General features: G+C 47.9%; 6 protein-coding genes across 6 annotated transcripts; 3 read left to right on the top strand and 3 right to left on the bottom strand.

The window, feature by feature from the left end:
* Nucleotides 1–1,317: 1,317 nt before the first annotated feature.
* Nucleotides 1,318–2,195, bottom strand: BDR25DRAFT_379702 (uncharacterized protein; the record flags this gene model as incomplete). The annotated part of the gene is made up of 1 exon (XM_033697632.1): nucleotides 1,318–2,195. A coding segment is annotated over one exon (402 nt), but the record flags the coding sequence as incomplete, so codon positions are not given.
* A 1,327-nt stretch (nucleotides 2,196–3,522) lies between these two features.
* BDR25DRAFT_379698 (uncharacterized protein) lies at nucleotides 3,523–5,913 on the top strand (the record flags this gene model as incomplete). The annotated part of the gene is made up of 5 exons (XM_033697631.1): nucleotides 3,523–4,641; nucleotides 4,694–5,149; nucleotides 5,198–5,439; nucleotides 5,495–5,541; nucleotides 5,605–5,913. The coding sequence occupies exons 1-5, from the start codon at nucleotides 3,662–3,664 to the stop codon at nucleotides 5,911–5,913; spliced, it is 2,034 nt and encodes a 677-aa protein (XP_033552869.1). The 5' UTR covers nucleotides 3,523–3,661.
* Nucleotides 5,914–6,292: 379 nt separating this feature from the next.
* BDR25DRAFT_278791 (glutamine synthetase/guanido kinase) lies at nucleotides 6,293–7,740 on the top strand (the record flags this gene model as incomplete). Its single annotated transcript, XM_033687709.1, has 1 exon — nucleotides 6,293–7,740. The coding sequence occupies exon 1, from the start codon at nucleotides 6,346–6,348 to the stop codon at nucleotides 7,738–7,740; it is 1,395 nt and encodes a 464-aa protein (XP_033552868.1). The 5' UTR covers nucleotides 6,293–6,345.
* A 64-nt stretch (nucleotides 7,741–7,804) lies between these two features.
* BDR25DRAFT_278787 (gamma-glutamyltransferase) lies at nucleotides 7,805–9,834 on the bottom strand (the record flags this gene model as incomplete). The annotated part of the gene is made up of 7 exons (XM_033687708.1): nucleotides 7,805–7,981; nucleotides 8,031–8,436; nucleotides 8,485–8,645; nucleotides 8,700–9,270; nucleotides 9,324–9,483; nucleotides 9,538–9,571; nucleotides 9,631–9,834. The coding sequence occupies 7 exons, from the start codon at nucleotides 9,832–9,834 to the stop codon at nucleotides 7,805–7,807; spliced, it is 1,713 nt and encodes a 570-aa protein (XP_033552867.1).
* Nucleotides 9,835–10,361: 527 nt separating this feature from the next.
* On the bottom strand, nucleotides 10,362–11,489 carry BDR25DRAFT_379689 (uncharacterized protein; the record flags this gene model as incomplete). The annotated part of the gene is made up of 5 exons (XM_033697630.1): nucleotides 10,362–10,495; nucleotides 10,550–10,785; nucleotides 10,838–10,952; nucleotides 10,983–11,076; nucleotides 11,133–11,489. 5 exons carry the CDS (start codon nucleotides 11,487–11,489, stop codon nucleotides 10,395–10,397), a joined length of 903 nt encoding a protein of 300 aa, XP_033552866.1. The 3' UTR covers nucleotides 10,362–10,394.
* A 1,215-nt stretch (nucleotides 11,490–12,704) lies between these two features.
* BDR25DRAFT_278785 (MFS general substrate transporter) lies at nucleotides 12,705–14,335 on the top strand (the record flags this gene model as incomplete). Its single annotated transcript, XM_033687707.1, has 4 exons — nucleotides 12,705–13,044; nucleotides 13,093–13,206; nucleotides 13,273–14,022; nucleotides 14,085–14,335. 4 exons carry the CDS (start codon nucleotides 12,705–12,707, stop codon nucleotides 14,333–14,335), a joined length of 1,455 nt encoding a protein of 484 aa, XP_033552865.1.
* Nucleotides 14,336–14,349: the final 14 nt, after the last annotated feature.

The following is a 14,349-nucleotide window of genomic DNA, read 5'->3' as shown; positions in this document are numbered from 1 at the left end:
GAAAAAAAACCCCTATGTGGAGGGCTTTTTGAGTGGTTCTGCGGAAGGTACGAATGAGAGAGTAATTTTTCTCATTGGGATTTCGCTACCTCTACTCCTATTGTTATCAATTACCGTCGTCATAATTGTTTTTAAAAGAAAAACGCATCCCACTAGCCACCGTGACACGAGCAACAAGACATCCCTGTATCAGCACCACGGCATATGCCTTTAATTCCCAGATAAATAATTCTCCACGGGAAGTGTGGGCAAGTCCGAAATTCTCTAAAGGCTAGGCATTTGTCGGATAGAGATCAAGAGTACCTCTCGGACCCCCACTTCTTCCCCCTTTGCTGGGACGCGCTTTTGACCACATACGAGCTTGTACGCCCACCATATGTCTCACATTTAATGACGCTTATGGTCGCACAGAAGCCCGAGGAATGTCGAGAGTGATGAAGCTGGCATTCGTTTCCGCTCCAGGATTCAATCCATGGCAATTAGCTTGCCGACGGATATCCAGATCTGTGTCTGTTTCCACGATGGATCCGAACATCGGTTGAGTGCGGGATATATTGCTTGCTTATATTAACGGAGAGATGTGGAAATGTTTGACTTCGGCCTAATCGTAAGCTGTTGGAGGCTGGCCTTTGAAATAGGTCTTGGACCTGGCTGGATGTGGAGACAGGTTTGGCGACACGCTCTTGATTGAATCCCAAAACACAGCTCGACATCACTCGCGTAAAATTGTGGCAGTTCTTATTTCATAATTACAGATCGGATACTTTCATCGCCGGTTTTTCCGCTGCGGAGAATAGGAACCTACCAGTCTGCTGCTTGACTGCGCCACAGAGCCCGAGGTGGTATTTAAGGCTTCGCTGATCGGGGAAAGTCCTAGAGATATTTGAAGTCTAGTATTGGTGAGGCTGTAGGGTAGCATGTCGATTGGCGGATCCTGGTGTGAGGTCATATTGATTCAGTGAGTGAACCCAGATGGATGTGGGGAAAGCATGCCGCGGATAGCTGAGAGATCAGCAAATCCAAAACCCTCAAGGGGTGAATCTTCCGATAATAAAATGGTAAGATCGTCTGATCGCCATATAGCTTCCACTTGGAGTCCGATATAAGCTCCTCGTCTTCCCTACAAGGAAGTGGCATTTGGATGTCAAAAAGACCTAACTAGCAATACGCTACGTCTTCTAAACGAGCTCTCGGTCTATCTGAAATGCAGCACATCTTCTGAGTAACACTGATACTCTCGATTACACCTGCTTAAAGAACATGCCTCAGAATAGAGGCGATTAATGAGAGAACTAAATCCGGGACCGAAATATTGTACCAACCTCGCAAAGAAAACACAGTCCTCATGGGGCTATGGGTTCTCGAAGAATCAATCGCTGCTGAGCCACCGCGGGTCTTCGACTTTACACCACGCGGGATTGGCCTTTCAATATCCTCGTCGCCAAGATATATGAGACAAATCGTGGAGTCCCTGTACCATGAATACATTAAGTGATGGATTCGGTGAGCTCCGTTCTGGTAGCTTCGTCTATGCAGCATGTATCAATCCAGGTGTATTGATATCCTATAACCCAACTCTTGTTGATAAATCCGAGTAGCTTAGGTTTGACTATTTCCATAGCATTGAACATTTCCTGGTACGCTAACCTTCGGCGGCTCCATGTATGCGAAAGTATCGAGTATCGAGGGATATCATCACCTACATGATCAGGGAAGGCCAGTGTCTTGGTATCCAGGAGTTTCGTTTCTGACATAGCTGGAAGGTATAGGGAAGATGGATGGCAAAGAAAGGGCTACATTAGAGACGTAGATCTAAAATCTGGAGTTCTTCCGTGTCTTTTTTGGTCACAGCCAACCGGAATGCCGCCACAAGGCTGAGAGAACGAATCCGAACGAGGAGAAAACACAAATTTAAGGGGCAGGGAACGCAAAGATTTTAGAAGCACATTGGTTAGGGATGATTTGTTGGTAAGTACAGATGAAGCTGAGAGTTGCTGCGTTGCCAATAGAACTTCTCGTAAGCGCGTATACAAGCGGTTAATTCGGAATCCCATGAGAGGAAGGAAGGTTGAGGATGGTAGGGGTTTTCGGCAGGGGCTTAGCCAGTAGTAGAGGAGGGCTAGGAACGCAGGAAGATCAAAGGGACAGGGGAGGGAGAATGTTGAGGCGCAGTGGAATTCAGCGGGTGCGTTTGAGGGAAGTGTCAATCGTTCCACATGCAGCTCTGGAGCCTTGCGCTACTTTATTTACTCTCGATTATCGCCTATTTATAGCCTAGCATTTTATTCGTAGAAGTGCCGAAGTGGTAGGAAAGCATCGAAGGTAGTTGACTTGCTAATATTACTCCAGCGGCTGTCACCTTTAATAAGAATATAAGAATATAACAAATATCGCACAAAACAAAGTCCTTATATCCAAGACCGCGAGATTTCGAGGCACCGGCTCGGAAGGACAGTCAGGCATTAAGGCTTTGGTTAAGACTCTCCAACATGTTGTTCACCGAGCAGCTGCTTTGGGAAATCCCAAATATGCAAGCCTCGATTTATCGGTAGCAATCGAACGACAGGGGTTATAGAACGCGAGGATTAAATGACCTTAGGTCCTACTTCTCAAAGCGAGCGCCGGTGAACGACGAGCAACTTAGCTAATGGGATGAGCTATTGCGTGGGTTGAAACGTGGGCTGCTCAGACCTTCTCGGCACACGGATTGTTGAAAAGGCCGTGTCATAACAGGCAGAAATGCAGTTAAATTAGGAGGCTACTGGTGTAAAATGTTTCTATTCTGCATGGCAGTCAGCATGGTGATGACTAGCCTATGGGGTTGTTGGGCAGAAGTGGGGTTTTGTGTTCATATGCATGCACATGGCATATCAGAATTGCATGCTAATCGGGATGCGTGGAAGGCAATGATTTCCACCCTCAGAGGAAAGAGGCTAGGATTGATGCAACCTCCCGTAGAGCCTCACTTCCTTGTTCCCATGGTTCGAATCGCAGGAAAACGAGGCCTACACGACGCGTCATACGAGAGGTACGTTACACTCTCTTTACTAACATCAGACACCCCTCGAAATGGAACAATATTCACTAAAGAGAAGGGATGTAACTCACGATCTACGAGAACAGTAAGTGACCACAGGACTAAATGTCCCGCAAATCCTAACGAGGAGGATTTTGATCATTGAGCCGCACATTTCTGCCATCCAAATATGTCTACATGGTAAGCCAGTCGAAATCCGGCCCCCTGCCAAATGGGATTTCTTGTGAGAACATGGCAGGGTCAAGCGATGTCAAACGCCTCCAAACTTTGCTTATTCTATATTTCGACCTATGATTCTTTTTCCTGCCCCTCTACCTCTCCAAAATATATCAGCCCCAGGAGCGTCTCGCCCAGAATCATGGCTAACGGGGTTCAGCCCTTGGACCCTTTTGCTTTCGCCAACGAGGTGTGAGAGTTATACGATTTTTTTTGCAAGGAAGCAAAGCCTGTGTGACACTCTCTGAGGCAGGTCGAACGCCTTTGAATCACCTTCGCACGAATATAGTCTTGTGGCCTGGTAGGCAAAAAATGCAGATCTTACATAAAGGTTCATATCCTCCCTCACTGAAGCCCTCCTAGTTTCAGAGCAGAGATTATCCAGTATCGTTAAATTACCTCTTCGAAATGGCATGCCGGCCCTTACTTCGAATCATAGCCTTGTACTGGTTATGCCTGTGTGCGCGTGCTGCTGGGCCTTACCAGTCACTCGGAGACATCTTCAACAACCAGCTTGCTCATTTGGAACAAGCAAAGCCCACCAAAAACCCCTATTTAGGAGGTCAAAATTTTGGCTACTGTTGTCGCCTTGCCGTCAATGAATCCTTGGAGATAATTGACGGACAACTTCAATTCAAGCCTGGTCAAATTCACCTCAGCGGCAACATATCGACGTTTCTCCAGTACCAATTTCCTTGTGGAGCCAGCTACAACGGATCACAAGGCCAGCCAAGACAAGTATGGGTGACATGGAGATGGTGCAACAAGAATTGTCCCGGCTGGGAGATCTCCAAACCTGAACGATACAGTTTTTGGATCCAGCCTTTGGTCGCCTTCATCATTCCCTCGGTCGTATTTTGTCTCAGCATTCCCCGAAGACGCAGAATCCAGGTCCCAGATGTTCTATTTCCCCGCAATGGAAGCACTCTGTCGAAAGCAGTCGTCCTCCCGCTCAAGGCGACCGTAGCATTTATCATAGTCGCACTTGATATCCTCATCTGGCTGGCCACAGTTCTCGCTCTGGCAGGCCCGATGTTGATATCCGGTATCTTCGAGGCAGTACTTGACCTTCGTGTTATCACACTATTAGTTAGAAAACGAGATATATCATTGCGAGATCAAGCTCGGCTTCTATACGCAGTTCTCATCGGCAATCTCGATCAATCGCCTGCATGGGGTCACATGAACGCTATTACGCAGGAACTCCCTAGTGAAAACTACGTACCTGCACCTAGTGTTCTTTCTTACATCACGACGACCAAAGCCCGCCTGAAGTCTATGCTAGAATCACAATACAGCTTTGGTTCAACGGTCGGGGCAGCGATCATCTTCTTCATGGGAGGATTCATATTTGCGCTAATTGAAATACAATCGACCTACGGAATATCGTAAACTAAATCATCCCTCTTTGAATTCGTATTGGGGATCTGACCGTGATAGATCTACTGCGCATCGCCTGGCATTTGGCATGTTCTGGATGATCATACCACACGTCGCGATCGTGAGCAGTGTTCTCCTCGCTGGCAACAACCCAAGTTCTTGGAACTGCGTGGCGTCCCAGTATTCTAGCGCGGACTTGGATGAGCTGAGCCATTCACCAGGCTCAAGCACTGCAGTCGACAAAGGCAGGTTTTCGTTGGGATCATCACGTAAATGGCTTAGCAGCTTTTATGCGATGCTTTATCAGCCCTCTTACCAAAGTATCTACCACTCAGCGTCGCTATGGAATCGCGGGACAAACAAAGCAATGTGGCTGTCAAGTCTCTCCGCAGAAAACTCCCTTCCTTCTGTTAAGAGTGAAGTACTTCACCTTGGGACAACGAAATGGCTTTTCTACTGCATTTTCCCCGCCATGTTCCTCCTTGTAATTCCATCCTTGTTTGGGATAATGATCAGGTAGGTCAGATCTAGATCCACCTGGTTCAAAATTAATGATTTTTCTAGTTACGTCACGCCAGTTGTCGGTATTAGTTGTCGCTCTGGCGCTATTCTTGTCTATGTCTCAGCCCAAATACTACTCACGATTCTCTGGATAGTCGATGTTCGCCTTTGGAAAAGAGATTCTAAAGGCGAATTTCTTACTCTAGGATCTCCCCCCAGGGGATCGTGGGCGCAGAAGCTTCCTTGGTATATTCTAGGCTTTCTGGGTGTTTTGGCAACCTTCTTCTTTTCCATCCTTAGTACCAGTACGCATCTTGAACCTTAGATCAGGTACTTTGATTCTGATACTGAAATTGTTAGTCTTCACGTTCATCAACCTCTACGTGAATTGTTTATGCTTTTTCCCCGTAAGTAAGCCCCCAGGAAAATTATTTCTTGTTGTCTGAACCGAATTTTAATTTGATACATAGATATGGCATTGGTGGGACCGCTACAACTCGAATGCTCAAGTCTATCTTGGAAGCAATAGTGATGAGAAGATTAATAACGCGAGAAGATACTGGACGCCGTGCGGCTTATCAGCCACAGCCTTTCTCGTCGCGGCCGCGTACATCGGGTGGTGGTATCAGCGGCGCCTTCGAGCCCAGTTCCGTGACCTTGTCGACAATTTGGGTACTGATACCCTGCACATATCTCATCGGAGAGAGGTTTCGCATCAAAACGGGGCAAGGCATATAAGCAGCTCAAGTGCCGGTCTTCCTCAGGCACAATCCTGCTGACTACGTTAGTGGGTTGCGTGCGTTCCATATTTCTAGAGTCTGCTTTGTATTGCATATTTGCTGTAACGAATCCTCACTTCTTTTCTGGATAGACCTAGTATAGATTGTGAACAAGTGTTAAGGCTTTTCTAGAAGAGAAGAGAACGTAGCGCTCGGAAAACAACTGTACACTCTCATGTGACAACGATTGGGCATTTTCGAGGAGGGGCAGCGCAGGGTTCCAGTGGCGGGAATATCAGTCTCCAATAGAGTTCGAGGTACAAGTGAGACCATACAGAGTTCTTGTTTTGCGGCGTTTTCTGCCTGGGCAATCAATGGTCATGCGATTTCGATAAAAAGCAACTGAAATCCATTTTTCATAAAGCTCATTCGAGGAAGTCTTGTTTTACACAGTCTCACCGATTCCTTGCGATACAGCATCCCCTGGGCATCATGGCTGTAAACCCTACTATTACATTGCATACAGGAGACCATCAGCTGAACTTGCGGCTTGCTGTTGAATTCTTGGGCAGCCATCCCGACGTCAAATTCATTCACTACCACTGGGCGGATCTCTCTGGCGTCCTTCGGGTACGAATATTACCGACTGATCACAGCCTCCGGCTTATCAGGCAGCATCGCCCTCTCCAAGCAGGCGCGTTCAGCCTGATTGGTTTCGCTCAAGGCCCCTCCCTACCCCGAAATTTTCGCCCTGGGGGTGTGAACGGCCTCTGGCCTGATTGGAGCTCGTTGCGACTCTTGAAGCACGGCCATGCCTCCGTGCTTTGCAATGTGTCAGAAGAAGCGTCTGGTCACACTGATGTCAACCCTTCAGCGCCGTTTCTACGATGTCCCCGAAGCATGCTTCAAAGCTTGCTCAACAAGGTTGAGTCCGAGCTGAGGGTATCTCTATTAGTTGGTTTTGAAATGGAATTCCATCTCATGGATGAGAAGGATCGACAACAGGCACTGACTGGCGATGGACCCGCCGGGTACAATTACTGGAGTTCGGCCTCTGCGATGAGAGACTCTCGAGGGAAGTGCCTGGGAGAGTGTGTGGAAGCACTACAGGCCGCAGATATTTACGTGGAGCAATTTCACGCAGAATCTGCAAGGAACAGTTATGAGATAGCCACTGGTCCGCTTTCAGTCCTCTCGGCAGTTGACACCTGGAATCAGAGTCTCGAGATTGTAAAGCAAACCGCTGTACAGCATGGCTTTCAGGCAACATTTCTGCCAAAGCCTTTCGCAAGACTTTATTGTCTTGGTCAACACGTACATCTATCTGTACATGTTGATGAGTGTGATAGCGATGAGAAAGTGCAGGAGATTCAAGAATCATTCCTAGCAGGCATACTACGACGTCTGCCACTGCTATGTGGCTATGGGATGCCTTCCAGAGACAGTTTCAAGCGGCATGGGCTTGCATTTTCGGGATGGGTGACGCGAGGAACTCAGAATCGCGGGGCCCCTATTCGGGAGATAGATAAAGGGCATTGGGAGCTGAAAACAATTGACGGAACTGCAAATTTCTATTTAGTGCTAGCCACATTCATTGCTGCAGGGGTCCTAGGCGTTCAAGAAAGCGAGGCTCTTGTCTGGAGAGATAATCGGGACTTCTTAGCCAATCTCGACGGAGCGGAAATGAAGCAGCTCCAACTTGAGACCCAGCTACCGGCGACACTCAAGGAGGCATTACACCTTTGCGCATCGAATCATATGGGACTGGATGTGCTTTTAGGGCCGCAGCTGCTGGATTTCTTCACTGCCGTTAAAAAGGGGGAGGAGAAGTGCCTGGAGAATATGACGGATATGGAGCAAAAGATCATGTATCTGGAAAATTTTTGAGCTTCATGCGAATAATGAAAAGAATTTAATTTGAGAAAGCTTTAAAGGATGTGAACAGGAGTATCTATAAGGAAACCCCGCCAGCCCCTTTAAATTTGGGTTCCCCAACTGCCTCAAAGCTGCCGTTCGGATATCTTAGCAATGCGTTCATTCCGGAGGAGTGTCCCATCCATGAGACATTGTGTCCGAGCGCTTTCATGTAAGCTACAGTGCTATTATCATAGTCATAGTCGAATGAAATCTAGGCATGCTTTAGTATCTTGAAAAAAAAGGTGTATGAAAATACTAACGACATCAGGGTTAAGTTGATCGTGAAATCGTGGCTCTGCTAAAGCCTCATAGATGTTCAAGCGTCGATCAAGGACATACCAAAGCGATTGAAGAGTTGCAGTAATGATTCTCGAACCTCCTGAGGCACCAGTGACAAAGTACAATGTGCTGTTCGAAAGGAACTCTACAATAACAGGTGTGCTAGACGAGAACGGCCTCTTTCCGGGCCTTATGAGGTTGGCGGGCGATGGAACAAATCCGAAAGCATCGCTAGTTCCAGCGATTGAGAAGTCATTCATTTCGTTGTTCATCAACAGGCCTGTCTCAGGCACCATAATGGTAGAGCCAAAATTTAGATTGATGGTACTTATCAAGGATACTGTCAAGCCGCTGTCATCGGCAGTCACAACATTTGAAGTGCCTGGCCTACAACTGGATTAGAAACTCTAGACATATTCTAAGGGGGTTCCTTACGTTTCCAAGCTCTCAATGTTATCAGGGTTATATGCCGATACTGGTTGCGTACTGGAATCCAGTATTTTGTTGCGAATCGCAAGAGACGTTTGGTTTGTCAGCATCTCCGCTTCAAATTTATTTACCGTATCGTTGAATGATGGATCTCCAAGTTTCGTTCGCTACAATTGTCAGTGCCATCACTCACAAGCATTCACTGCATATGTTAAGCTTACAGCACCATAGCCGAAGCGAATTGCTTCATCGAAACGATGAGTGCTAAGGTTTAGGTGGGCTGGATCCCAAATGTCGTGATAGCCCTCCAAGGTCTTCAGCACATTGAGAACAACGGCGCCGCTTGTGGGTGCGCCAGTGCTGACAAGCCTGAAATCTCGGTACGTAATCTGCTGAGGCTGGCGGACTGTGACCGTGTAGTTCGCTAGGTCTTCTAACGTCATGATTCCACCAGTACGGCTCAGGGCAGAAATAGTCGCCGCAGCTATGGACCCGGAATAGAATGCGCTTGGTCCACGCTCCGCTAGCATCTCCAAGAGATCGGCGTACCGTCTCCTCGTCAAAGTGTCTCCTATGCCAAGTCTAGTGCCATTTGGTGCGAAATCAATCGCCCAGGCGGAGTCGTCGACAAAGATTGTATCATCCAGGCGGTCCATATGTGAGACCATCTCCTCGTTTACCGGAAAACCCGTTCTCGCGAGCTTGATGGAGGGCCGAAGCAGATCTGGCCACGGCAAGCGACCGTAATTGTGGTGAAGGTATTCGAGACCTCTTACGGTACCAGGAACTCCACTATGCCATATATCAGCCTGTGTGGCTCTGGGTGATATTTAAGAAAGCCAAACCTAGCCAAACCCCCATATATTGAATGGACGCTTCCGTCCTTGAACATGTCCTCAGTTGAGCCAGCTGGTGCCGTTTCTCGAAAGTCCACAACTTCATACTCTCCGGATGCACTACGAATGAGCATGAAGCCACCTCCTCCTATGCCTGTGAGATATAGTACTCCAGACAAGTAGGTCAGCATTGGCGAGTCTGGTTCGATGAAGAAGAACTTACAGTTCACTCCTAAGCAGAATTCAGTCCCAACCATCTTCAACCTCAGTTAGTGCCTTGCGATTTCTCTTCTTTTGCCATTGCCGGAAAACATACTGCATCTGCCGCATTTCCGCCCTTCTTCAGCAAATCAAGGCCAATGTTGCTACATATTGAGCTCAAAGACGCGACTGCCCCACGAACAGGTGAAGAGCTGTTGCCATATCCCTTTTGAGCGTGAAAAGGGAAGTGTGTAGTTGTTGTAGTTCCAGCTAGCTGTTGCAGGGCAAGCACAACCAGAATGGCGAATGAGACGAACATGATGATTTCGAGATCGCGCCGTCGTATTCGCGACATGGGGCGCATCTTGTAATTTCGGCCCGGTAGCGGGCGGGGGGGGGGGGTTGCTTAGCTGCCCGAGAAACGTAACCGAAGGAACGGAAGTTCCGAAGTCTACCCGCGCCTTGCAGGATGGGTTGGATAGGGTTAACGTTCATCCAGAATTATAAAAGGTGATAGACGGAGGGAGCCTGGAAGGACGCTGCGGTGTGCCAGCTTTGTGCTTACCAGGCCGACTGACGGCCCTGGGAGTGGTGGAGGAAATCGGTGAAACTTGCTTGAGGTGGGGGTCGCCCTGCCTTTTCGACCCGTCACGGACCACCACAGATATCTATTACCAGCATGTTGGTTTCACTGTCTCGCATCTTCAGCAAACCACCTTGTACATGACGTGGACAGAGGATGGGTGGACATTTGTCTGTGCTGCGCTAGCACAAAAGATGTGATTTGCAGTCCTGTAGCGTCGATTTCCACCCCTCACATTATATTCATCACACCTATCACACCCATCGCACTTTTCGTCGTCCCATCCTCGCTGAGTGTCAACAATTCTTAGGATAAGTAAAAACCAAGGCACGAACTTCTATGCTCTGTCTCGGAGCAGCCCCTTCGTTTGCAAGTCCAAACGAAGCATGAGGAGCATCTGGGTCGTCAGCCCAAGCGACGGTGTCAAATGAGGTCTACAATTATGACTTACATCTTGCGAGAACGTCAGAATTCGAATCGAAGTTCTTGAGCAGCAGCACATCGTCATTCTGTTGCTGGCTCATGAAATACCATTTCATTCCTTCACTGTACTGCGCGTACATGGTCGTGCCATCATACTGCCTGCGGATATGATCCGTTTCAATCATATTTTCATCCTTGACGGTCTTCCCATCGCAGACAGCTAGCGGCCAGTCTTCAATCGGGCCGTTCAGTGGCTTCCAAACACTGATTTAGTTAGCTGGGATAACAGGCATTGGTTAGTGGTTACAATATTTACTTGATAGTTCGAACACGCCCTTTCAGCAAGTATTCAGCGTCGTCACCGAGGTGCAAATGAACTCTGCGGACAACAGCATCCGGGGCCTGATCTACCGTTACCGTAAGTCTGGGTTCTTTACAGTGAACTTTGAGCCATATCTCACCAACATGAACATGTTTCTCCGGTGGAAGGGGCTGAGCCGGGTCGCTTAAATTCACGAGCTTCCCATACCACTTTGATAGAGAATTATTCCTCAACTATCAAAGTAAAATTAGTAGTAGGCGTAGATTTCCCACAGTGAGCCAACACTTACCCTCCAATCAAAAAAATGGACGCGGTCAACGCCCTCGAGGTGCTTCCGGAGGAGCTTCTCGCATTCTGGGAGATAGCAGCCTTCAACTGCAGCATGATCCTCGAACTGCTCGCTAGAGAGCTTGGTGCTGTGCTTGATGTATGTGAAACCGTTGTTATCGATTGAAAACTCGGATTCTCGTCCCCGCACATCGTGCACTATTTCTTCCGGACCTTCTTCATATACCAAGTTCGACTTCCGTTGGTCTGGCGACTCCTTTGGGATATCGAGGAAGAGCTGGAAAGGCTTTTCCCGATTGTAAAGATCCGACCATTTCAAGTACAAGAAGTGGGTTCGTTCATCTCGAGGTCCAGCCATGTTGAGACGCTCTGATGACAAGAGGTGTCGCGATGAGTACTGGGCATGCGAAGTGTGCTCCCAGTCCCCAAGGGCAGACTTCAGGCTTATCTACTAGTCTCGGGCCAGGCATACGATGTCGCGTAGATGCAGATGCAAGCTTTTGAGAGTGCCCCCGCACATGCCCCAGTACGCCATCTGCACAGGAACTACAATGAATTCGATGCCGGGGCGTCACGATAGGTCAGAAAGGGTCTTAAAGTGCATGACACGTTGGAGTCACGTCGACTTGAATTGCAATCATCAATTTATGGAAAGAAAGAAGCTGGTACACCCAATACATTGATTTCACTGCCTAACTCTCATCAAGGGCTAACTTTCCATCCAGAGATATAGTTCCAGTCCCGTACTATAGCTTATTTAGGATCCATTCACGAACGGAGACAAAAGGAAAACTAACCATAGTTAGGGTAGCCGTTTTGCAGACTACCCTGCGACACCATTCGTCATAGGCTGGTCGGGGTCCAAGAGTGAGAAATCGGGTGCCCGATCGGTCTTATTGTTCACCTCTTCACTGAACATCGCTTTCCACGGCTGGACACGAGTATCCTTCTTCACTTTTCCCTCTACCTTGCTCGACCAAGAGACTTCCTCCACCTTCTCATCGCGCTTATCGGCGAGCGGCATTCTAAGTCTGGCTGGGTTCTTATTAGCATACTAGATGTGTCTTTGCTAGCATACTCACCAGTTGAAACGGATCAGTCGAGAGGCTAGAAGTATAGGGCTGGTGGAAACGTTTTTGGTTTGGCACCCGTATAAAGAGCGTTGGGCTGTTTTCAACGCTATATATGCCAAAAATGTTGGAAGAGGGGTTGCATGAAATACCAAGCTGTGAAGACGCAGTCGCCGGAAATGGTATGGATCAAAGATATGATGCATGTAATATATTGTCCCCAACCACTATCAAGCTGAGAATTACACCGTGTCTATTGGCGTAGACGGCAATTACAATTGGGGGTGAATATGGCGTGACTCTAAGTCTTCGAGCCTATAATGAGTCTCTGTGGGTGTCCTGTGAATGTCCCCGTCGGCTACTACTACTTATCAGTTTGACTCCCCAAAATATGGGACGCTTACATAACGCGAGTCGGCCGTCACTTGTAACGTTGAGGCTCTGCCTCGCAAATTCGGGGGTATGCGTCATTCTCCATTCCAACACCATCGTTAACACTGACCATGTCCGACAGCCCAGATCTCCATGATGGCAGTGAAGCTGCCTCTCTGCTTGCATCGAACCAAAATGATGCGGCCACACGAGATGTTGTTCGTCGAGTGCCGCGGAAGAATATTTCTCGCCTCACTTTGTGTTGCCTAGCCTTATTTTTTATTGTGGAGATGTTCAATTTCGTCACATATGCTCCCCTCACAGTTCTGTTCGAGAATGTGATATGCGATGCTTACTACTCTAAGAGGTCGTCGACTCGGTCTGGTGGGTACTATGATTGTAAGATCGAGCCTATTCAGGGAGATCTTGCACGCTTGAAGGGATGGAAAGGGTTCTTCGATACTCTACCAGGTGGGTTTCCTTGTTAGATCAGCGTACCAATATTGATGCTCCTCAAAGTATTCATAGTAGCTTTTCCGTTAGGAAAAGCTTCAGATACACTGGGTCGAAAATTTGCTTTGGCAAGCAGCATTGCTAGTGTCCTCGCGGGATTTTTATGGATACTTCTTGTCGGTGGGTTTTAAATTCATAGTGTTAGAGGAATGAAATGGCGTAGAATATACTGATTTTGGTTTGCAGGTTATATTCCTTCAATTTTCCCACTCAAAGCAATATGGCTATCCGCCGTGATGTATTTGTTCGGTGGTGGAATCTGTCAAGTTAATGCCACAATAATACTCATGACCGTTGAAGCAGCGGGGGAACGATACCGTAGCCAGATCATGTACTACACTTACTCTTTATATCTTCTCGCTGAGCTGGTGGGTCCAGCCATCGCCTCATTTTCCATCTCGACGTCATTGTGGCTATCGTTCCTTTTGGGAATCACACTCCTCCTCATGTGCCTGGCTTCAACATTTTTCATCCCTGAGACACGCCCTAGAACAGAGAGAAGACATCCGGAAGACCCTCCGTCCTCGTCACGAGATGCTTATGGAGAACGTCGACAGTCCCAGCATTGGGAAAGAAGCTCTGGCATTCAAATTCGGAACTCCAGAGCACTAATGCGTCATCGAAATGTGCTCCTCGCTGCCCCGATTTTCGTCGTTGGTCAATTTCGACTTGCCACGCTTAACTTGCTCCTGCAATATGCCACCGTTAAATTCCGCTGGACATTCTCGAGCGCAGCACTGCTCATATCCGAAATCGCAGCAGTCAATCTAATTATACTCGGTCCTGTTCTTTCGTGGGTTCCATCAATACTTCAGCATCGATATGGATGGAGGACTCGAACTATTGACCTTTGGATTCTGCGTGGTAGTCTAGGTTTCTTATCCATAGGCGCATTCATGATCGGAATTGCGCCACGGACTGATTGTCTTATATTCGGTGCGGAAATTCACCCACCAAAGCTTCTTCGGCCCATCTTGGGTTATTCTGACCTTCGTTAGGCGTTCTGATCTTTAGCGCAGGATTCGGCTGTCGAGCTTGCCTTCTCGCGTTAACTACCTCTTGGATTGATGATAACTACCGAGGTCGTTTCTTCGGCATCACCCAGATCGTTGAGAATATTGGTTTGCTCATTGCCGACCCCATCATACAGAACATGTTTGCCGCTAGTCTTGGACTTTCTCGGGTTTGGATAGGTATCTCTTTTTGGTTCGTATCCGTGAGTGTAATCCGGACCTTCACTTTACGATGAAATGCTTAAATCCA

This window comes from Lindgomyces ingoldianus (genome assembly GCF_010093535.1).
Source record: "Lindgomyces ingoldianus strain ATCC 200398 unplaced genomic scaffold BDR25scaffold_4, whole genome shotgun sequence".
Classification (NCBI taxonomy): domain Eukaryota; kingdom Fungi; phylum Ascomycota; class Dothideomycetes; order Pleosporales; family Lindgomycetaceae; genus Lindgomyces; species Lindgomyces ingoldianus.
This window is presented reverse-complemented; position numbering and strand designations above follow the sequence as displayed.